Raw genomic sequence first — 23,675 nt, forward strand, 5'->3', positions numbered from 1 at the left:
TTTTCTGGGTTACTGCACCATTTGTAGATAGGCCAGCTGATATTAGACCTTAATTTGATAATGGTCAACCTTACCACCAGCGACAAGTTCCAAATTTTGTATGAAAATTTGATTAATGCATTTAAACACACAAATTTTCAGATGATAGGACTGCATGTATAACCTCTGTGTCACAGATGGCTTGATGCGCAGTTAGCCAAATGCCCCTTTCCTTTAGAATAATTCATTCCCATCAATTTAGTTTGAGTATAAAGTCTGAACAGAGCATCATTTTCTGATTCTGAACTTTCTTTGAAAACTTTGCCCTAAAAACAATCAACTGTACATGATACCTCAAACTTAGTTAGCCTTGTTTCTCTATATTCTTGATGTTGCGCTACAAATATTCATGCTTAAAGCAAAAAAAATTGAAAGCAATAATTCAGTTGTGAGATTTTTGCTGAGAATATTTTCACAATCTAGTATACTGTTCTTTTATTTCTTAATGTAATCAGTTTGTTTGCACTTTTTCCAGTATGATTGGTTTTTTAATGAAGACAGGGATGTGGATGAAAAGGTAAGAGCTCTTCAATCTAATTTTCAAGCACTTAAGACAAATTAATACGATGCATGAACTATGGGCTCGAAGAGAATAATTAAGGATCTATTAGAATTTTAAAAATCCTCTAAGTGAAACTAATTTAATGAATAATGTCTTACTGCTTAATAAATAAAACATTCGAAAAATACATGGAAGGATTTCCATATTACCAGAAGAAAAGTGTTGTCAGTAGAGACTGAACTCAGTTTGGATAATCTGAGCAACTTCTGCATACGAGCCTAAATAGCTTCAGAGAAATTAACCAAAATCAAAAAATGATTTTCTTAATTTAAAAAAAACTAAAAATAAACTCTTCACACTTTGGAGGTGTCACATAAACAGCATTTTAATGACAAAGGACCATAGAGGTTTACTGTATAGAAGGATGCCATCCAAACAATTATTTGTGCTGTAGCTTATTACAGCAATCTAAAACTAGGCCTTCTGCCCATAACCATGGATGGAATCTAATCCAGCCTGTCATGATGGGAAAGATAATTGCAAGAAAGGTGCATCAATTGTCTTGAGGCAGGAGACTTCCCTGCCCCACCATCAAATTGGAGCTAGGAAGGGGCAATGCAAGAAACATGTTCGCTCGCAGTAGAATGTCACTTAAACTCATTTAAGACATATTAATATAGTGTACTGTGCATGAAATAACTGCACAGAGGCCCATATCCCATCACTAAGTCACCCTTTATTTACTTGTGCACAATACACTGGATGTGGCAACTCTGCTCAAAGTCAGTCCCCTGAACTAAGGAGATTCTAAATCTCCTCATTATATTTTATCAAACTCTACAAAATACGAACAAGCAGTCAACGATGAACAATAAGCAGCAGTTTGCAAGAAACAGCAATTTACAATGGAAAGGGGCGGCAAGGCCAAACCCCACCGTACAACCAATTTGCAGAGAAGATATGCAGACAAACCCCAAATCCTAACCTTACCTCACCAAAAAGGAAACAGTAGACACAAGCACATACAAAACAGTGGGATCAACCGACCAATAAAACTGTGCATATTACATAGACACACTTAGTAAACCAGCAAATGACCCCCCCAGACTTTCAAGCCACATAAAGGCAGCCTGCCCCACGCCCCTTCTGGCTGTCGGGTCACCCTGACACATTTTCCGGCCACCTCAAGGACAGCCTGTCTCTATACCTCCCTGGGACGACGGCACTCATGATGGCCCATATGCCTTTTGGCCCTACACTGCCCCATGGCACCTTCTGGCCGCCTCTAGGACAGGCTGTTCAGCTCCTTCCTCAGCACAATGATACTCAGGACTGCCTACACACCTTCCGGCTCCTCGGGACAACTTACTAACCTTCCAGTTCATAGGATGGCCTACTCATCCTCTGGTTCTTGTTGTGACAGCTTTCAGGACGACCTATGAACCTTCCAGCTCTCAGTAAGGCCTGCCAGACCCAGGGACACACAAGACAGTGCAGGTGATAAAACCAACCAGCAAAAAAGCAGAGTCCATTACCAAAAATGAAGTCCACATCCGAAGGCAGAGTCCACTCCTGAGGGCAGTAAATGCATGCCCCACAACGCGCACACAGATGTTCAGCCTCCACAGAGGCCCAGGTCCACTCACAGGAATACAGTTAATTGTGAAGGTGCAGTTAACTCACAGGGGCTCAGTCCAAGCACCAAAAAGTGAAAACACACACACAAAAAAAGGAAAGACACTTCAAACCAGAGTGCAAGGGCTAAACTCTGCCACAAAATCTGCATAGACCTTGCTCAAAAGAAAATAAAAAAAAGTAACACACAGTTGCAATCAGCCAGTGAAATAACAGTTCCCCAGTGAGAACTGAAATACAGCAGTAACACAGACTGTTGTAGATCAGTCAGCTCAGAAATCAGTCTTCAAAAGGAATACCAGGAACAAACTGGCTGTTGCGATCAGCCAGTTCAGGAATCAGTTACCAAAACAAAACCAACAGCAATACACTGGCTGTGGCCAGCCAGCTTGGAGTCAGTCCCCTGAACTGAGGAGATTCTTAATCTCCTGGTTTTCTTTTATTCATAGCTATACAAAATATAATACAACAGTAATAATAGACAAGAGAAATAGGGACACAACCATAAAGCACCTGAAATCTCAGTCTACAAAACACAACATAGCCAAAAACGGCATTCAATAATGAAAACACTAATTACATAACTCAACTGTCCCCAACACCCTGTGGTCCTTGGGTACACTACACGCCTCCTGACACCGGTCCACATCAGGCCGTCCTTGGCTAGCTTTTCTGCAGGACAGTTATCGGCCTTCCGGTCTTCAGCCAACCTATGTACTCACTGACTCTCCCCAGGCCTGCTTTCCTCCGGACTGGTCATCAGCCACCCAGCTCTCAGTCGCCCTGCGTACTGACTGAACCACCCCTGGGCAGCTTTCCTACGAACCAGTTGTCAGCCTTCTGGTCTCCAGCCATGCTGCTTATTGACTGACCCTACCCAGTCCCCAACTTTCTTCCAGGCTAGTCGTCAACCTCCTGGCTCCCAGCCTCCCTGTGTACTGACTGTTCCTCTCCTGGTCGGCCTTCCTACAGGCTGACATTTGCCGCTTGGCTCAGCCTTCCCGCATACTGACTGGCCGCCCCTATACCTGCATGCTATCGGTTGCCTGGCGCCCCCAGCCTGTGTACTGAGTGGCCCCTCCCAGCCCGCTTTCCACTAGCCCAGTCATCAACCCTCCAGCCCCCTCCTGGCCCGCATAATGGCTGGCTCTCCCCTGGCCAGCCCTCCCCTGGCCAGCTCTCTAATGAGCACACTGCTACTTTATGGTAGAACCTATGGTTTCTGACAGGCCTTCTGGCTATTCTGAGGGGCCAGGTATGCTTTGCTCCCACTCCGTTTGCAAGGTGACAGTTTTCAGATGATCCATGCGTTTGTTCAGGACTGTATCACCCACCTGAACTATGTAAGTCACTGGACTTGACCTTGCGCCAACTTCACTCCGTACCCATATAGGACCTTTCCTGTGGTTCCAGCACCAAACTTCGTCCCCTGAATTAAATAGGCTCTCTCGCTTGCAGGAGGCATTGGTTGGCATTGGCATTCCTGCCGCTGTTTCACTCCCACATCCACCTCCCCTCCCCAGTCCAGGAGGATCAGATTTAACCTGGTGCAGAATCATCTCCCTATCAGCAACTCTGCTGGAGCTATCCCTGTTGTTACATGTAGGATGGACCTATAATTGAACAGGAACCGGGACAGTTTGGTACCAAGTGATGCTGAAGGCTGCTGCTTTAAACCTGCCTTCAACATTTGGACTGTTCTTTCCGCTAGATTATTAGATGACGGATAGATTCTGTGGAGATGTGTTTATGTGCCAAATGCCATTTGACTTGAGAAATATTTGAATTCCCTGCTGGTAAATGACGTCCCATTGTCTGTGACCAATACTTTGGGGTCGGTGCATTGCCAATGATGCTTGCAGCTTCTCAATCGTCATCTCTTGAGTTTGCCGAATGAACTTTATACACATCCAATCACTTTAGGTGGGTATCCACAATGACCAGGAACACTGAGCCCATGAAAGGACCAGCATAGTCAACATGCAACCAAGTCCAAGGTTTACCTGGCTGTTTTATGAATGTGGGGGCACTGCTGGTGGCAATTTTTGTCCTTGTTGGCACTGCCGCACCAACACAGCTATGTTGGCATCCTACTCTGACCACCAGATATATCTTTTTGCCAGCATATTCATCTTGGAAACCCCTAAATGACCCTGGTGGTGTTCAGCCAGTATCTGGCGGTGACCTTTACTTGGGACAATCACCCTTGCTCCCCATGGTAATATGCCATCCTCTGTGGTGATCTGGTCTTTTCAATCCTGGTTGCAATGGTCCTTCTGTTCCGCCCATTGCCACAAGCTGTTTTAGTTTTGCTAGGACAGGATCATTTGTGTCCACAGTCAGATATTGTCAGCAGTGACCAGAAGGGTCAAAACCAAAATGGACTCTTCCAGGGGAGGCACCACCAATGAAATATCTGCCAATGGGATCCGAATTAGCAACTTGGCTTCCTGGAAGGTGTTCTAACTTGTATGCACTGAGAATAAGGGCCCAACGTTCAATTCTACTGGAAGCTATGCGCAGCATCACCTTGTCTTCCTTCAGTAGCCCCTGTAGGGGTTTGTGATCTGTTACTATGACAAATTCCCATCCATAAAGGTACTGGTGGAACTTCCTCACACCAAAGGTGACTGCCAAGACTTCCTTCTCTATCTGGGGATCAGTCAAAATCCGGGGAAACATACGCTATCGAACATTCCTGTCTGGACCATCGGTGAGCCAACACTACCCCAATAACATATGGGGAGACACCGCATGTCGGCACTACCTTTCACTTCAGGTTGTAGTGGGCTGACACCTTAAACGGCAATAGCTGCTATTTTTCCCCTAAAGGCTACTTCTTGGGTACGCAATCATTTCCAAGGCTGACTGTTTTTGAATAGCAGGTGTGAGTATGAATTTTCCGCAATAATTCACCTAAGGAAAGGCACACATTCCTGTGTGGACATGGGAGTCGGGACTCCTTTGATTGCCCTCACTTTATCTTCCAACGGGTGTAACCCAGTTTGTCGACTTTATAAGCCAAGTACATCACTTGGAGCGCCTGAAACACACATTTTTCCCCTTCTAAGGCGTACGCCTGCCTGGAAGAAACATTTAAGCACTCTGTCCAAATTCTCCAAGTGCTCTTTATTGGTCTTAAATGTTATTAGTACGTCATCCAGATAAGTGGCAACCTGGCGTAGCCTTATAAAATGTTCTCTATGATCCATTGGTAAAGGACACAGGTTGATGACACTCCAAAAGGCAGTCTCGTATATTGGCACAAACCCTGATGGGTATTAATTGTAGCATATCTCTGTGAATCATCATCTAATGGCAATTGCAGGTATGCATGGCTCATGTTCAGCTTTGTAAAGTATAGCGTCCTGCCAACTTTGCATACAGTCCTCTATGCGAGGAATTGGGTATTTTTCGATCTGTGAAAATCAGTGTACCATTTGCTTAAAATCCCCACAAAGGCCAACTGAACCATCAGGCTTCACAATCGATAGAACTGGTGCTGCCCATACTGCAAACTGTACTGGTTTGATTCCTTCACTCTCCAGCCTCCTGATTTTCACCTCTACTTTTGCCTACAAGGCAAATGGCACTGGGCAGGCCTTGCAAAATCTCTGAATTGCTTCCTGGTCAAAGTGTAAAGTGGCTTTGGCCTCTTTCTGGAAAAACTCCTGGGTATCTCACTAGGATTTCACTCAGGCAGCCATTTTCTAATCGAAAAATGTTGAGTCAATCTAGGTGAATCTTCTTCAACCCATTCTGTCCCAACAGCCTTGGGCCCGGGCCTTTTACTACTATCAGTGGTAACTGCACCAATTGCTCCTCATAGGAGACCAGAACTAAAGTTGTGCTCTTAATCTGCAATGTTCCCCAGTTCAAGGTTTGGGAGAAGATTTGTAGCTCGGGTGCTCGTTATTGTGGTTCTGTTCGCCGAGCTGGGAATTTGTGTTGCAGACGTTTCGTCCCCTGTCTAGGTGACATCCTCAGTGCTTGGGAGCCTCCTGTGAAGCGCTTCTGTGATGTTTCCTCCGGCATTTATAGTGGTTTGTATCTGCCGCTTCCGGTTGTCAGTTCCAGCTGTCCGCTGCAGTGGCCGGTATATTGGGTCCAGGTCAATGTGCTTATTGATTTAATCTGTGGATGAGTGCCATGCCTCTAGGAATACCCTGGCTGTTCTATGTTTGGCTTGTCCTATAAAAGTAGTGTCGAACTCATGTTGCTTGTCATCTGAGTGTGTGGCTACTAAGGATAGCTGGTCATGTCGTTTCGTGGCTAGTTGGTGTTCATGGGTGCAGATTGTTAGTTGTCTTCCTGTTTGTCCTATATAGTGCTTTGTGCAGTCCTTGCATGGGATTTTGAACACTACATTGGTTTTGCTCATGCTGGGTATCGGGTCCCTCATTCCATTGTCTTTCCCTTAGGCATCTGTTGATGAAATTGCGGGGGTATCCGTTTTTGGCGAATACATTGCATAGGTGTACTGCAGTGTGTTGTGGCCCTTTTGAACAGTGTCTTGACGCAACTTCTTTTGTGTCTGTTGAGGTGGTTGCTTTCGTAGTTTAGGACTTGATCTGTGTGTGTGGCTTTCCTGTATACCTGTGTGGTGAATTCTCTGTTCGGTGTTCTCTGTACCATCACGTTTAGGAATGGGAGTTGGTTGTCCTTTTCTTCCTCTCTAGTGAATTGGATTCCTGTGAGTGTGGCGTTGATGATCCAGTGTATGTTCTCTATTTCTGTGTTTTTAATGATTACAAAGGTATCATCTACATATCTGACCCAGAGTTTGGGTTGAATTTGCGGTAAGACTGTTTGTTCTAACCTTTGCAATTCCGCTTCAGCTATGAGTCCCGAGATGGGTGAGCCCATGGGTGTGCCGTTGATTTGTTCATATATTTGGTTGTTGAATGTGAAGTGTGTTGTGAGGCACAGGTCCAGTAGTTTGAGTATGCCATCTTTGTTGATAGGTTCCCCGTCCTGTTGTCTGTTCTATATGTCCAGCAGGTTGGCTTGTTTTCTCTGGCTAGGGTTTTGTCGATAGATGTGAACAGTGCAGTTATATCGAATGAGACCATAGTCTATGTGTATATTTCTGATGATGTCCAAGAATTCCTGTGTTGACTGTATGGAGTGTCTGGATCTGCTGATCAGGTGTTTCAGTTTCTGCTGTAGTTCTTTAGCCAGTTTGTGTGATGGTGTCCCTGGTAGTGATACTATGGGTCTGAGTGGGATGTCTGGTTTGTGCACTTTAGGTAGTCCATAGAATCTGGGGGTGTTGTTGCTTTCAGGATTCATTCTCTGTAGGTCAAACCTGGTTATCTGTCCATTTTTTTTAGGTTCCTCAGTGTGTTGTTTATCCTATTGGTGGGGTATCTGCAAGTAGTTGTTGCGCTTTTTGGATGTACTCTGCTTTGTCCAGGATGACCGTCATTCTGCCTTTGTCTGCTGGTAGTATGATTATGTTCTTAGTGCTTTTAGCACTTCCCTCTCTTTGGTGTTGAGGTTAAGTGTTTGTCTTTTCCTTGTTATCAGGGTTACGATACCTTGTCTCACTGTTTGTTGTGATAACAAGGAAAAGACAAACACATAACCTCAACACCAAGGAGAGGGAGTTTGACCCCACCCCACAGCTCACCAATAGGATAAACAACACACTGAGGAACCTGATCAGCGGATCCAGACACTCTATACAATCAACACAGGAATTCTTGGACATCATCAGAAATATACACATAGACCAGGAAGAAACTATGGTCTCATTCGATGTAACGGCACTGTTCACCTCTATCGACAAAACCCTAGCCAGAGAAATAATAGCCAACCTGCTGGACATACAGAACAGACAACAAGACGGGGAACCTATCAACAAAGACTGCATACTCAAACTACTGGACCTGTGCCTCACAACACACTTCACATTCAACAACCAAATATATGAACAAATCAACGGCACACCCATGGGCTCACCCATCTCGGGACTCATAGCAGAAGTGGAATTGCAAAGGTTAGAACAAACAGTCTTACCGCAAACTCAGCCCAAACTCTGGGTCAGATATGTAGATGATACCTTTGTAATCATTAAAAACACAGAAATAGAGAACACACACCGGATAATCAACGCCACACTCACAGGAATCCAATTATCGAGAGAGGAAGAAAAGGACAAACAACTCCCATTCCTAGACGTGATGGTACAGAACACCGAACAGAGAATTCACCACAAAGGTATACAGGAAAGCCACACACACAAACCAAGTCCTGAACTATGAAAGCAACCACCCCAACACACACAAAAGAAGTTGCATCAAGACACTGTTCAAAAGGGCCACAACACACTGCAGTACACCAGAACTGCAAAAAGAGGAAGAACACCTCTACAATGTATTCGCCAAAAATGGATACCCCACAATTTCATCAACAGATGCCTAAGGGAAAGACAATGGAATGAGGACATGCCGCAACCCAAAGGACTAGCCACACTACCATACATCAAGAGCATTTCAGAACTGACAGCCAGACTACTGCGACCACTAGGACTCATAACAGCACACAAACCAACAGCCACTCTCAGACAACAACTCACCAGGACCTGCACAAAACACTACGTAGGACAAACAGGAAGACAGCTAACGATCCGCATCCATGAACACCAACGAGCCATGAAACGACACGACCAGCTATCCTTCGTAACCACACACTCAGATGACAAGCAACATGAGTTCGACTGGGACAACACTACTATTATAGGGCAAGCCAAACAGAGAACAGCCAGTGAATTCCTAGAGGCATGACACTCATCCACAGATTCAATCAATAAGCACATTGACCTGGACCCAATATACCGGCCACTGCAGCAGATAGCTAGAACTGACAACCGGAAGCGGCAGATACAAATCACTATAAATGCTGGAGGAAACATCACAGAAGCGCTTCACAGGAGGCTCCCAAGCACTGAGGATGTCACCTAGACAGGGGACGAAACATCTGCAACACAAATTCCCAGCTCGGCGAACAGAACCACAACATGTTCTCCAGTGAATGTACTCAGTCTGGCTGAGATCTTGTGCAAACTTAAGAGTTGGAGTCCTGAACAAATCTTGTTAAAGACAGATTCTGCATCCACAGGTACAGCTGCACTGATATCACTCTCCATAGAAACTGGGTGACCATTTAATCAAACATTCATTTTAATCGGTTTCAATTTGGATGTCACTCAGCAATTTAATTGTTCCAACCCACGTTTAGGGGACTTTCCAAGTTCTGCACTCTCCTGGGAACCAGCCCAAGAGTTTTCTTACTCAAATTGAGCATTTTAGGACTACTTTGCTGTCTTGAGTCCGCATACCAGCAGCAATTACAATGACTTGCTAGCCCAGATACTGAAGAACTTGTGAGCCACTTGGTCACAGCTCGGCCTTGTCGCATTCTGCGATGGGCTGGCTTACGGTCCCTCTGCTGAAAATATGCCCTGCAATTGCCAACACACAGGTGGTGTTCCCCAAGCTCACTCAGACTGGTCTGGATGTCCACTTCCATTGGAATGTCCTGTAGCTCCCATGCTCCACTTGTTACATTTTCTAATGACAAAGCTAGTTGTACTGTCTGTTTGAAGTCCAGTCAGGCAGTAGGCACTTCTGCATTGTTAAATCATTAATCCCTCATACCAAACTAGTCTCTCAGCTTCTCATTCAGGATCATCCCAAAATCACACGCCTCTGCCAGTTGTCTCAACCTCGTCAAAAATCCACGGATTCCCCTGGTTCTCGAACAACCAAATAAAAACCATAGCATCTCAGGAGATTTTGGGTCATAATATTCCTTTACCGACTCCATCAACTCTTGGAAGGTTTTAGTGTCTGGTGTCTCTGGGAAAGCGAAGCCCTTTATAACCGAAAACGCAGCGAGTCCGCAAGTGATCAGAAGGATTGTTCTTTTTTTCTACATCTGCCCCAATGTCTTTTGCCAGAAAAAGTATTGCATTCTTTCCATATACCGGGCCCAATCTTTGACAACAGGATCAAATGGGTCAAGCTTCCCAAATAGAGGCATGATGCCAGAAATGCTTACCCAACTCCAAAATAACTGTTGCAAGCAAATGTTCTTCAGGCACGTACTGTTCTCTCCCATTGCTACTGAAATAACCGCACAGAGGCCAGTATCCCGCCATGGAGTCATCCTTTATTAACTTGTGCACAATATGGTGGCTGTGACCAGCCAGCTCAGAGTCAATCACCTGGACTGAGGAGATTCCAAATCTCCTGGTTATATTATTTTTTTCCACATTTTTAAGAACCAAGCTTATTAAAGATTTCTTCAAATGCATGGCATTTAAAACTATAAATGACAACTTAAGTAAATTAGCAGAATTAAATCTGGTTACTAAAACTTTGTAACTCTTTTCAACCATCCCCCACATTTTGCCCCAAACAGTGCCAACCCTCACATGAATAAATTTCAAAATCTATAACAGCACAATGTATCACCTGGTTATATTGGTCAGCCAAGCCTTTCATCTTTGGCCCAGGTTAACAACCCCAATCAAGGACCTCCTAGTCAATGAGGTCCACCTGGTTCCAACCACAAAAGTACATCAACCTAGCAAGCCTAGTTGGGTTTTCCAAAGTAGACAGGCAGGAGGCTGGAAGAGCACAGCAAGCTAGGCAGCATCAGGAGTGGAGAAGTCGACGTTTCGGGTGTAACCCTTCTTCAGGACTGGAGGTGAGCGTAGGGGATGCTGCAGATAAAGGGGGTGGCAAGGGCAGGGTGGAGAAGTGGGGATAGTTGAAGACAAGTAGAGGGTTACAACCTGGTTGGTCAATGGGAGGAATGAATCCGGTTGGTGGTTGGGAGCAGTGGGAGGGGGAAGCTGGGAAGGGAATCTAGGAATGGGAAGGGAGGTTATTTGAAATTGGAGAACTCCATGTTGAGCCCGCCAGGCTGTAGGCTGCCCAGGCAGAAGATGAAGTATTGTTTCTTCAATTTGTGGTTTGGTTCATTGTAGCAATGGAGGAGGCCAAAGATGGTCATGTCAGAAAGGGAGTGGGAAGGGAAATAAAAATGGACGGTGACTGGGAGGTCCAGTCAGCCCCTGTGGGCCTGACTCTGATGCTCTGAACTGTTCCCTAAGATTACGTTTGGTATCCCAGATGTAGAGAAGACCACACCGGGAGCACCTGATGCAGTAAACTGTAGAGGCAGGTGAACCTCTTTCTCACCAGGAAGGACTGTTTGGGGCGCTGGGTGGAGGTGAGAAGGGTTGGTGTACTGGCAGGTTTGCATCTTTTCTGGGGAAAGTATCTGGGATTTCGGGGGGAGGGGGTGGGATTGGGGAGGTGCAGTGGAGCAAACCAAGGACTGTCAAAGGGGCCAGTCTTTGTGGAAGGCAGAGAGGGTGGAGAGGGGAAGGTATTCCTGGTGGTGGAGTCTAGTTGGAGTTGGTGGAAGTGTTTAAGGATGATGTGTTGGATGCTGAGACCGGTGGGCTGTTAGGTGAGAACAAGGGGAAAGCTGTCTTTATTGCATGGGGAGAGGGATTTAGGGCAGTGGAATGGGAAATGGTGGTGGGGCAAAAAGCATGTTGTTCAAAATAGGTGGACATCTGGGATGCTGGGAAGTGGAATGTCTCCTCATCCAAGCAGATGAGGCAAAGGAATTGGGAGAATGGGATGGAGTTCTTGCAGGTTACTGGGTGAGAGGAGGTGTAGTCCTGGTAGTTACGGGAATCTGTGGGTTTGTAGTAAACATATGTCTGGAGACTTTCGCCAGAGATGGAAATGGAGAAGTAAAGACAGGTGAGGGAGGTGTCAGAGATAGACCCAGTGAATTTAAGGGTGGGGTGGAAGTTATGGGCAAAGTCGATGAATTGCTCCTGTTCAGCACGGGTGCAGGACACTGCATGGATGCAGTCATCGATGTAATGGCAGAAGAATTGGGGCACAGTTCATGTCTAAATGCTGAAGAGGGACTGTTCAACATAGCCAACAATGGACCTGTTTAAGGACTTCATGTCCATAGTAAGATAAAGCGCTGGTGGCCAGAGAACTGGAAGTTACTGAAGTGTTGGAGGGTGTTGTTGGTGTAGGTGGGAAGTGCCTGAACCAAGGGGTTGAGTTTGGAGAAGGTGGGTTTGGTGGGGCAGGAGCACGCCGAGACGATGGGTTGACCTGTGTAGTTGGGCTTGTGGATATTGGGGAGAAGGTAGAACCGGGCATTGCAGGGTTGGGGAACTGAGTTTGGAGGCAGTTGGAGGTGGAGGGGGGGATAACTGGAGGCAATGAAGGCACAGAGAGTGCGGGTGATTTTGGCTTAATGGTTCGCGGCGGGGTCGTGGCCAAGGGGGTGGTAAGACAGGACGTTGGAGAATTAGCATTCGGCCTCTGCGACGTAGAGACCCATTCTCCAACCTACCACTGCCCCACCATTATCAGCGGGTTTGATGGTGAACCAGGGGTTGTTGCAGAGAGAGTGGAGCATTGCACATTTGGAGGGGGTGAGGGGTGTGGAGAAATTGAGGTGGCTGCTTTCACGTCAGCAGTCTGTAATAAAGAGTTCGAGGGCAGGTAAAAGGCTGGCAGGGTGTGACCAAGTGGAGGAGGAAAGTGGGAGGTGTCCTCGGAGGGAGGTTGGGAGTTTTTGTCAAAGGTGGCAACACAGAGGTGGAGGTAGCAGAAGAAGAGCACCACATCCTGGTGAGTCTGGAATTCGTTGTGGTGGGGACGGAGGAGTACGAACGTGAGCCCTTTCCTGAGTGCAGACAGTTTGGTTTCAGAGTTCAAGATCAGGGGAGAATAGTGAATGTGTGGCAAGGCTCGGGGTTGGAGTTTTGGGGGAGTCTCATAGTGGCTGATGGAGGGGATGGCGTAAGGGTGATTCCTCTTCCCACTCCCTTTCCGATATGACCATCCTTGGCCTCCTTCATTGCCACAATGAACCAAGCTACAAATTGGAGGAACAACATCTCATCTTCCACCTGGGCAACCTACAGCCTGGACATTGAGTCTTCCAATTTCAAATAACCTCCCTTCCCATCCCCCAATTCCCTTTCCAACCCCTTCCCCTCCCTTCCACTCCTCCCTGCCACCAACTGGATTCATTCCTTCCATTGACTAACCAGGTCGTACCCTCTATCTGCCTTCATCTATCCCCATGTCACCACACTGCCCCTGCCACCCCCTTTATCTGCAGCTCCCCCTACACCCACCCCCAGTCCTGAAGAAGGGTTACACCTAAAACGTCGACTTCTGCACCTCCTGATGTTGCCTGGCTTGCTGTGTTCTTCCAGCCGCCTGCCTGTCTACTTTGGATCCCAGCATCTGCAACTTTTTTGCCTCTAACCCAGTTGGGTTTTCTAGCAGTCTTCCTGAGAAGTGGGGATTTCTGGATCTGTCATTGTCAGGAGTTCTGATCATGCAACCTAGCATCAGTAAGGAGTCTGCTGAAAGCCATTCCCTGCCCTTGCCATTGACTTCATGCACCACATCCCAGACCTTTCTCCATATCCCCTCCCCACAATTTCAATCCCATCCTGATTCACTTGTGTCAAGGACCCAATGACCATCCCTGGTGAAGTCATTGAAGCATTACTGGCAGCAATAGAGAGTTGCCAACCTGTATTATTTGTGTAGGTAGTTTCATCAACTGTTTAATAGCAGGTATATTTTAGAGGCTGATAAGTTTCACTTCAAGTTAAATCAGAGTAGTATTCTCTCGTGAGGATCATCCATGATTTGTGAACTACTATGTAGCCAATATTGCAGTGTAGGAAATGCATTACTGAGACAAAATTAGTTTTAAAATTTGTTTTGCTGTTCTAGGCTCCAGTTGACTATGTAGGTAATACAGAATTACAGCCAGTACCAAACATAGACCACCTGCTGTCAAACATTGGGAGAACTGGAGGAGCACCAGGGGATATCTCAGGTAGCAGAAAATTTTCACTACTGTCTAATCCTGATTGTTTTAAACTGATATGTCAAACTGTAACATGGAAGGGATCAGATTTTAGATTTGTGTAGATCCTGGAAATATTTCACAATAGTTTCAAGGTATTTCTTTTTAAACTTTTATTTTCTTGATTGTATAAACATGAGCTAATTAAGAAGATTTGAAATGAATTGCTTAACATAATGAAAAATTGCTTGAGTTAGATATCAGTGTGCATTTTTGGAATGGCACCTCATTGTTTGAGCTGAACTGTAGGAATTAAATTTCATTGTGTTTGAGCTGCGCTCTTAAAATCCAATGTCAGGATCTGTTTCCATTCACGACTGATCTGATTTTGTTTATGTATTCAAATTATCCAGTTAGGCTAACAAGATATTTAAAGTGAATCAAATAAGACAGGAGCACACATTTTTGCTTAATTATGTTTTTCATGTGATGTGTCGTAGCACCTTGTAACGCATCTTGCAAAATTCTCCACAATCTGTTTCAAGTGATTTGCTGTCCCCATACAGGTTTTGTATAAAACAATCTCTGACAGTGAAAATGCCAGTTCCTAAGCAAATCTGACATCAGTTACACTATTCATTAAGTGAACAGTTGTTCTGAAGAAGAGTCACTGGATTTGAAAAGTTAACTCTGCTTTCTCTCTACAGATGCCACCAGAACTGCTAAGTTTCTCCAGCAATTTCTGTTTTGTTTCAGATCTTCAGCATCTGAAGTCCTTTGTGTTATTTTAGTGTTTCTAACAAACTGTTTCAATGAAGTAAGACTTTAATATACTGCATGCTATTAAAATGATCACATGCCATCTTAAATTATTTCCTGAAATCTTGAGAGTGAATTATGTAATCAATATTTAAGGTGACTTAGCAATATATGCCTGATATCTACAGTTAGTTCCCACGCTTTTGGGAGAGCTGCTCCACCGACTAATCAAACAGCAACCTGGCATAGTCTTACTCTTGAATTATTATTTGTAAGTCTTATACTTCTGCTTTGCCATCCTTGGACGTATGTCTTGCTCCACCAGTGGACTGACTCACGAGAGGCAGCATAGGTTTGGAATTCCCAAACATAGACTCTGGATGGCATGAGGCCTCAACATTGGTTCACTTACTGGCAAGGAAACCTTCTGCTGTTTATTATCCATTGTTTTCCCTCAGCGGATGAATCAGTGCTCTTTCATGTTGAATACCATTTGGAAGAAACACCGCAAGTTACAATAGTCCATAATCACCATCACCTAGAGTGACTCAGTGGATCACCATTGATTAAATTAACTGAGCAGGGAAAGACATACGTTCCAGACTGAACTTGTGATTCTGGTGATTGTTCCCTCTTGTTGGTTCTATTTACTTAATATTGACCTCACAATCTACCTGTCAAAAATGCATTTATTCAAGGTAGAAATGACACAATGTTGCCCTGTCTGAATGGGATAGATTCAAAACAGATCTAGCAGTTCAAAATTCATATCCATAAGATGTCTATGGGCTATTAGCAGTAGAAAAATTGTATTTGACTACAGTCTGGAGTTAACATCAAGTCCGGAGCTAACCTTTGTACAATGGGGAGTGTAGAAGTGCCTGGCCAGGCAGACCAAAAAATTCCATGTCAATCTAGTGAAGCTACAGCACAGAGCTTGCATGCAGGCAAAATAGTAAAGGCAATCCATAACCAAAAGCTCTGCTGTCCCGCCATATACAGTGATGCATTGTAATGGGTAATTAAACAAACTGAAGGAGGAAGCTGCACAAGCATTGCCATCCTCACTGATGCAGAGCTAGCACTTGAATGCAGAAGGCAAGGCTGAAAAGATGGTCATCATCTTCAGTCAACAGTCTTAAATGAACAATCCATCTTGGTCTGCTCTTGAGGTCCCCAACACCATAGATGCCAGTCTTCAGTTAATTCAATTCACTCGATGTTAAAACAAAAAGCTGAAAAATGAGCCCTGACCTGATCCTGACTATGGTACTGAAGACTAGTTTTCCAGAACCAACTGCACCCCTAGCCCAGTACACTACAACAGCAGCATCCACACGTCAATGAGAAAAATTGCCCAAGTTGTGTTCTATAATACAAAACTAGGATAAATCTAATCTGGCCAATTATTGCTCCATCAGTCTACTGTCAATGTGCAAAGTGATAGAAGGTGACATTGTCAATGTTATGAAGTGCCACTTACCTATAATCTGCTTAGCAGCACTCCATTTAGATCTTACTAGGGCCACTAGACTCCAAATCACATGGTACTAGAGTCAAACATGGACAGAAGGTGAGGTGAGAGTGGCTGCCTTTGACATCAGACAGAAATTTCCCAGTATGCTATCTAGGAGTCTTTGAAAGCCTGTAGTCAATGGGAATAAGGGAAAAACTTTCCATTGCTTTGAGTCATATCAAACACAGAGATGTAGTTGTGGTTGTTGTAGTCCAATCATCTTGGCCCAGGAGGACATCACTGCTGAAGTTCCTTGTGTAGTATCATTGGTTCAACCATCTTCAGGTGCTTCATCAAGTACCTTCAAACCAACAAAGTTTAGAGTGAGGACGTTCATTGATAACTTCAGATTTCAGCACCATTTGCACTTCCTCTGATGCAGAACCATGGTTCATATGCAGCAAAACCTGGATAACATTTAGTCAGGCTGACAATTGTGAGGCAATGCCCTCTAACAAAAGAGAATGTAACCATTGCCCCTTGACTTTCAATAGCCTTACCTTCACTTAATCCACATTATCAATATCCTGGAGGGACCACCATTGATTAAAACCTAATTGGACCAGCTACATAAATATAGGGTGTCAGTTAGCTCAGTGGCTGGATGGCTGGTTTGTGGCAGTGATTTCAATAGCCACGTTCAATTTCCATACCAGATGTAGTCACCACAAATGTCCCATCTTCCGAACCTCACCACTTGTCTGAGGCATAGTAGCACTCAGGTTAAGCCACCACTAGTCACCTCTCTCAAATGAGAATGCTTCCCTATGGTCCTCTGGGACTGTAGTGACTTTACCTTTTATCTTAATAAATACTTGTGGCTACAAGAGCAAATCAGAAGCAGAGAATTCTGCAGCAAATATCCACCTCCTGTTTCCGAAAGCCTGTCTACCATGTGCAAAGTCCGACTATGGTGAAATACTTTCCACAGGTCTGGATGAGTGTAGCTTCAGCTGTGCTAAAGGAGCTCAACACCATTCAATACAAAAGAAGCTTATATGATCTATACCCCTTCATTAGTTCAAACGTTTGCTCCCTTCATCACTGGTACATTACCTCCAAAATTCTTTCTGACAACGGACCAAGGCTCCTCTGACATGACCTGACAAAGCTGTGAGTTCTACCACCTAGGGGAAAGATACATCAAAAAAATACTGCCACCACCACTTGCAAGTTTCCCTCCAAGTCAGACGCCATCCTAACTTGAAACTAACTTTAATCTTTCACTGTTGCTGGGTCAAAATTCTGGAAATCCCTCCTTGAAAGCACTGTGGGTGGGTGTGTACCAAATAGAATGCAATATCCTCTCAAGGGCAATTATGGATGGGCAATTGTTGGCCTTTGCAATGATCCTCAAATCCCACACAGTAACTAAAACAAAAAAATTATGGTGTATCTGATTTTATCTACATTATTAGCAAGGTCTCTGAGTCAAAAACTTTTTTTTGTTTACCTTTCAATAATATAATGACTTGAGGAAACTGAGAAGCACAAACAATCTTTCATCATTTGCCTGGTATTGATATAAGCTGGTGCCAAGCAGTAACATCCATTGATAAATCACTTGGTTGCACACAGTAATCATCATTGCTGTTCTCAACTGATTGTTCCAAGTTTCAGCTGAAAGCCATTTGTGATCTGACTTTTTTTAAACCACTGATGTACATGTAATAGTTAAAATTTTATTATGTATATGTACTACAAACGTGCATAGCTGTCAAAGCTATCTTGCTTGATTTTTAAAGAAATTAAACCCACTTCTCATCCATGTATCAGTGGACTGAAACAGCCAAGCTTAAACTCTAACTTCGCATGACTTTTATAGTTGAGCCTCCATCAAATAAACTGTTGTTTACAACCCGGAGAGATAAGTGAATTGCAAAGCAAATGGTCGTGGAATCACTTGAATGGTGCTTCAGCCACCAGCAGATTCACAGGTGTCCCCACTGTCTGAGCCACTTATCAGCCAGAGTTCAAGGCATACTGCTACTGCTACTATAGACCAGTGAGCCTGACGTCGGTGGTGGGCAAGTTATTGGAGGGAATCCTGAGGGACAGGATTTACATGTATTTGGAAAGGCAAGGACTGATTAGGGATACCCACATGGCTTTGTATGTGGGAAATTATGACTTACAAACTTGATTGTTACTTCTTTCAAAAACTCAGAGGATTGATGAAGACAGAGCAGCGGATGTAATCTATATGAACTTCAGTAAGGCGTTTGACAAGATTTTTTTTTAGATTAGATACCCTACAGTGTGGAAGCAAGCCCTTCAGCCCAACCAGTCCATACTGACCCTCCGAAGAGTAACCCATCCAGACCCATGTCCCTCTGACCAATGCACCAAACACTATGGGCAATTTAGCATAGCCAATTCACCTGGCCTGCACAAGCTTTGGACTGTGGGAGGAAACCAGAGCTCCTGGAGGAAACCCACGCAGACACTGGGAGGATGTGCAAACTCCACACAGACAGTCGACCGAGGCTGGAATCGAACCTGGGACACTGGTGCTGTGAGGCAGCAGTGCTAACCGCTGAGCCACCGTGCTGCCTGTAATTGCTTCCTGGTCAACATAAAATAAGGTGGCCTCAGCTCCTTTGATAGTCAGAATGATCATCTGAATATTTAATTATGACTTCACTCAGGCAGCCATTTTGTAATCGAAAAATGTTCAGCCAATCAAGGTGAATCTTTCGCAACCATTTCCATCCCATCAAGCCTTTTATTACCATGTGAGACTGGTTAGCAAGGTTAGATCTCATGGAATACAGGGAGAACTAGCCATTTGGATACAGAACTGGCTCGAAGGTCGAAGACAGAAGGTGGTGGTGGAGAGTTGCTTTTCAGACTGGAAACCTGTGACCAATGGAATACCGCAAGGTTCGGTGCTGGGTCCACCACTTTTCATCATTTATATTTGGGTGTGAGCATAAGAAGTGTAGTTAGTAAGTTTGCAGATGACACCAAAATTGGAGGTGTAGTGGACAGCAAAGAAAGTTACCTCAAATTACAACGTGATCTTGATCAGATGGCCAATGGGCTGAGGAGAGGCAGATGGAGTTTAATTTAGATAAATGTGAGGTGCTGCATTTTGGGAAAGCAAATCTTAGCAGGACTTTATACACTTAATGGTAAAGTCCTCGGGAGTGTTGCTGAACAAAGAGATTTTGGAGTGCAGGTTCATAGCTCCTTGAAAGTGGAGTCACAGGTAGATAGGATAGTGAAGAAGACTTTGATATGCTTTCCTTTATTGGTCAGAGTATTGAGTACAGGAGTTGGGAGGTCATATTGCGGCTGTACAGGACATTAGTTCGGCCACTTTTGGAATATTGCATGCAATTCTGGTCTCCTTCCTATCAGGATGTTGTGAAACTTGAAAGGGTTCAGAAAAGATTTACAAGGATGTTGCCAAGTTTGGAGGATTTGAGATATAGGGATACGTTGAATAGACTAGGGCTGTATTCCCTGGAGTGTCGGAGGCAGAAGGATGACCTTATAGAATTTTATAAAATCATTAGATTAGATTACTTATAATGTGGAAACAGGCCCTTCGGCCCAACAAGTCCACACTGCCCTGCCGAAGCGCAACCCACCCATACCCCTACATTTACCCCTTACCTAACACTACGGGCAATTTAGCATGGCCAATTCACCTGACCTGCACATCTTTGGACTGTGGGAGGAAACCGGAGCACCCGGAGGAAATCAACGCAGACACAGGGAGAACGTGCAAACTCCACACAGTCAGTCGCCTGAGGTGGGAATTGAACCCGGGTCTCTGGCGCTGTGAGGCAGCAGTGCTAACCACTGTGCCACCGTGCCGCCCACAATCATGAGGGGCATGAATAGAATAACTAGACAAAATCTTTTCCCTGGTTTGGGAGAGTCCAGAACTCAAGGGCGTAGGTTTAAGGTGTGAGGGGAAAGATATAAAAGTGACCTAAGGGGCATCTTTTTCATGCAGAGGGTGATGTGTGTATGGAATGAGCTGCCAGAGGAAGTGGTGGAGGCTAGTACAATTGCAACATTTAAAAGGCATCTGGGTGGGTATATGAATAGGAAGGGTTTAGAGGGAAAGGGGCCGGGGAATGGCAGGTGCGACTAGATTGTGTCGGGATATCTGGTCGGCATGGACGGGTTGGACCAAAAGTTCTGTTTCCGTGTTGTACATCTCTGACTCTAAACCCTCTGAAGACCTGAAGAATATTGTTGTCAGGTGATTTTATAATTCATGAAGTAAAAGTTATGATTCATGGTCCTTGCTGTGTTTAGGATCCAGTCTGCCTATGATTTGAAAATATTTTTTGTCAGAGAAAACTTGAATTGTCTAGTAATTCAAAGTAAAGATTTGCAATAACACAGCACAGGATTTTCAGAGTTTAAAGACATTGGCTCAGCTAGTGATTTGAAATATTTTATTCAGTCATGGGATTTGGATGTTGCTGGCTGCATCAGCATTTGTTGTCCTTTTGTTGCACTTTAAAGGTGGTGATGAACTTTATTCTTGAAAGGTTGCAGTCCATTTGGTATAGGTAGACCTACAATGCTGTTCGGGAGGGAGTTCCAGGATCTTGAACACAGCTATACTGAAGGAACAACAATATATTTCCAAGTTTGTGTAGTCTGGAGGGGAACTTGCAGTTGGTGGTCTTCCCATGTATGCTCATTACCTGGCATCTGTGTGGCATGAATACTACTTGCCACTTTGGTGTATTTCTGCAGTACATTTTGTAAATGGTACACACTACTGCCACTGAGCTTTGGAGCTGGAGGGTGTGGATGTGGTGTCAGTCAAGCAAGCTGCATTGTCTAGCATGGTGTCAAGCTTCTTGGTTGTTGTTGGAGCTGCACTCACTCATGGTGGAAAGACTTTAGGAAGTCAGGAGGCAAGTTTCTCACTTCAAGTTTCTGAGATTCTGAGCCACTTTTGTACCTACAATATTTATATGGGTAGTCCAATTCAGTTTCAGGTTAATGGTAACTCTGAGCATGTTGATAATAGGAGATTCAAGAATGTCCAGGGACAACTATTAGATTCTTGTTAGAGATGGATTTGTGCGCCATGAATGTTGCTTGCCAGTTCACAGTCCAAGCTTGGGTATTATCCAGGTCTTGCTCGATTGAACATGGACTGCTTCAGCATCTAAGAAATCACAAATGGCACTGAACCACTGTGCAATCATGAGCAAACATCCACCCTTCTGAATTGAATTCAATTTGTTGTCACGTGTACACTGAAAAGCTTTGTCTTGCGAGCAATACAGCCAGATCACATAGTTAAATAGCTTAGATAGGTAAATAATAGTTAAACAGCAAAAACCATAACACAGGTTTAGGCGAATGCTAAGAGTTTGAGTCCATTTGGTAATCTAACAACAGTAGAGTAGAAACTGTTTCGAAACCGGCTGGTGCATGTGTTCAGGCTTCTGTACCTTCTCCCCAATGGTAGAGGTTGTAGAAAAGCAGTATCAGGGTGGGATGGATCTTTGAGAATGCTGGTGGCCTTTCCTTGGCAGTGGGCCTGGTAGATGGATTCTGTAGATGGGCGGTTGGCCTTTGTGATTGTCCAGGCCAAGTTCACCACTCTCTAATCGTTATGATGAAGGGAAAGTCATTGTTGAAATGGCTGAAGAGGATTGACCCTAGGCCATTACTCCAGAGAATTTCTGTAGAGAGCTCTTGGAGCCAGATGATTGACCTCCAACAACAACCATCTTCCATTTTGCCAAGAATGACTCCAACAGAGTGTTTTCCCATGACTGTAGTTCTCCTAGGGCTCCTTGAGGCCACACTGACTCATTGCAGGCTGCCTTGATGTTAAGGACAATCAGTCTTTCCTCACCTCTGAAATTCATCTTTTGTGTCCATGTTTCAATCAAGGCTTGAAGAGATCAGAAGCTGAGTGACCTCAGCAAAATCCATACTGAGCGTCAGTGAGCAGGTTATCCTCCATTCCATCACTTATGATCGAGAGTAGACTGATGGAGGTAAATGGTTTGGTTGAATTTGTCCTCATTTTTGTGCATGTGACATACTAGGCATTTTCCACATTGTGAGGTGCCAGTATTGCAGCTGAACTGGAAAGGCTTGGCTAGGGGTGCGACAAGTTCTGGAGCACAGCTCTTCAGTACTATTGTCTGAATGTTGCAAGAACCCATAGCCTTTGCAGTATATCATGCCACCAGCCATTTTGTTTGATATCACATGGAGTAAATTAACTTGTCTTAAGGCTGGCATCTGTGACACTGGAGACCTCTGGAAGAGACCGAGATAAATCATCCTCTTGGAACTTCTGACTGAAGATCGCTGCAAATCCTTAAGCCTTATCATTTTGCACTGATGTGCTGGGCTCCCTCATTATTGAGGATGGGAATACTTAGAGTCTCTTCTCTTACAGAGTTGTTTAATTATCCTCCACCATTCATGACTGGATGTGACAAGACTGCAGAGCTTAGATCTGATCCATTGGTTGTGAAATTGTTTATCTATATCACTGCACATGCTCTTTGGCATGCATACAGTACTTACTTTTTAACCTCATGTTTACGGATGCTTCATGCTCTTCCCGCACACCTCATTGACCTAGGGTTGATCTCCTGACTTGATGGTAATGGTAGAGTGGAGGATACAGCAAGCCATGAGGTTGCAGATTGTGTCACAGTACAAATCTGCTGTTGTCCCACAGTGGATCTGAATGCCCGTTCTTGAGCTGCAAAGTCTGTTCAAAATCTACCCCATTTGGCACGGTGATAGTGCCACACAACACACTGGAGGGTATTCTCAAAGTAAAGATGAGGTTCATCTCCACAAAGACTGTTCGGTAGTCATTCTTTTACCAGTACTGTCACGGGTGAGTTCTGTTGAAAATGAACCGTTAACTCGACTATCTCCCCACAGATACTGACAGACCTACACAGTTGTGGCAGAAATATCTGTTTTCATTCTTTTTTGGCTGTTTCCCTTCCAATATTAAACAAATTCATGTCTGAATGTTGCTATTGAATATGTTACTGTCATTTTCCAGTAGCAGATTTCAGGTAATCATTTACTACTTTACAACATCTCCTTACCCTCTCATTAGTTCTGGAAAATATTCAATTTATTCTTACACTTTCATTTTACACCTGATACAAACTTATACAATCCCCTCTTAAAGTGCTGAAGATGTAGTTTGTCGTTGCTATGATAGAAGCAGTAATCATGTGATAGCTTTCAGTGAATTTTCAAAAACAATAATGAGACAATCTATATGTCTGTGGTGTTCTTCAAATAGTACCACAAGATCAGAAAAATTTATTTAAGACGACAAACAAACTCTCAGGTTAAATCTTCATT

The 23,675-nt window shown here is 44.3% G+C and overlaps 1 protein-coding gene across 1 annotated transcript in view; it reads left to right on the forward strand.

Moving 5' to 3' along the window:
* The window catches only part of LOC122539626 (rho GTPase-activating protein 23-like), a 266,170-nt gene that overhangs the window by 211,253 nt on the left and 31,242 nt on the right, over positions 1 to 23,675 (forward strand). Inside the window, exons 22-23 of the mRNA XM_043674624.1 lie at positions 515 to 556; positions 13,987 to 14,092. Coding sequence (XP_043530559.1) covers positions 515 to 556; positions 13,987 to 14,092 — 148 coding nt within the window. The remainder of the gene's footprint in view (positions 1 to 514; positions 557 to 13,986; positions 14,093 to 23,675) is intronic.

Source organism: Chiloscyllium plagiosum, chromosome 33, assembly GCF_004010195.1.
Source record: "Chiloscyllium plagiosum isolate BGI_BamShark_2017 chromosome 33, ASM401019v2, whole genome shotgun sequence".
Classification (NCBI taxonomy): domain Eukaryota; kingdom Metazoa; phylum Chordata; class Chondrichthyes; order Orectolobiformes; family Hemiscylliidae; genus Chiloscyllium; species Chiloscyllium plagiosum.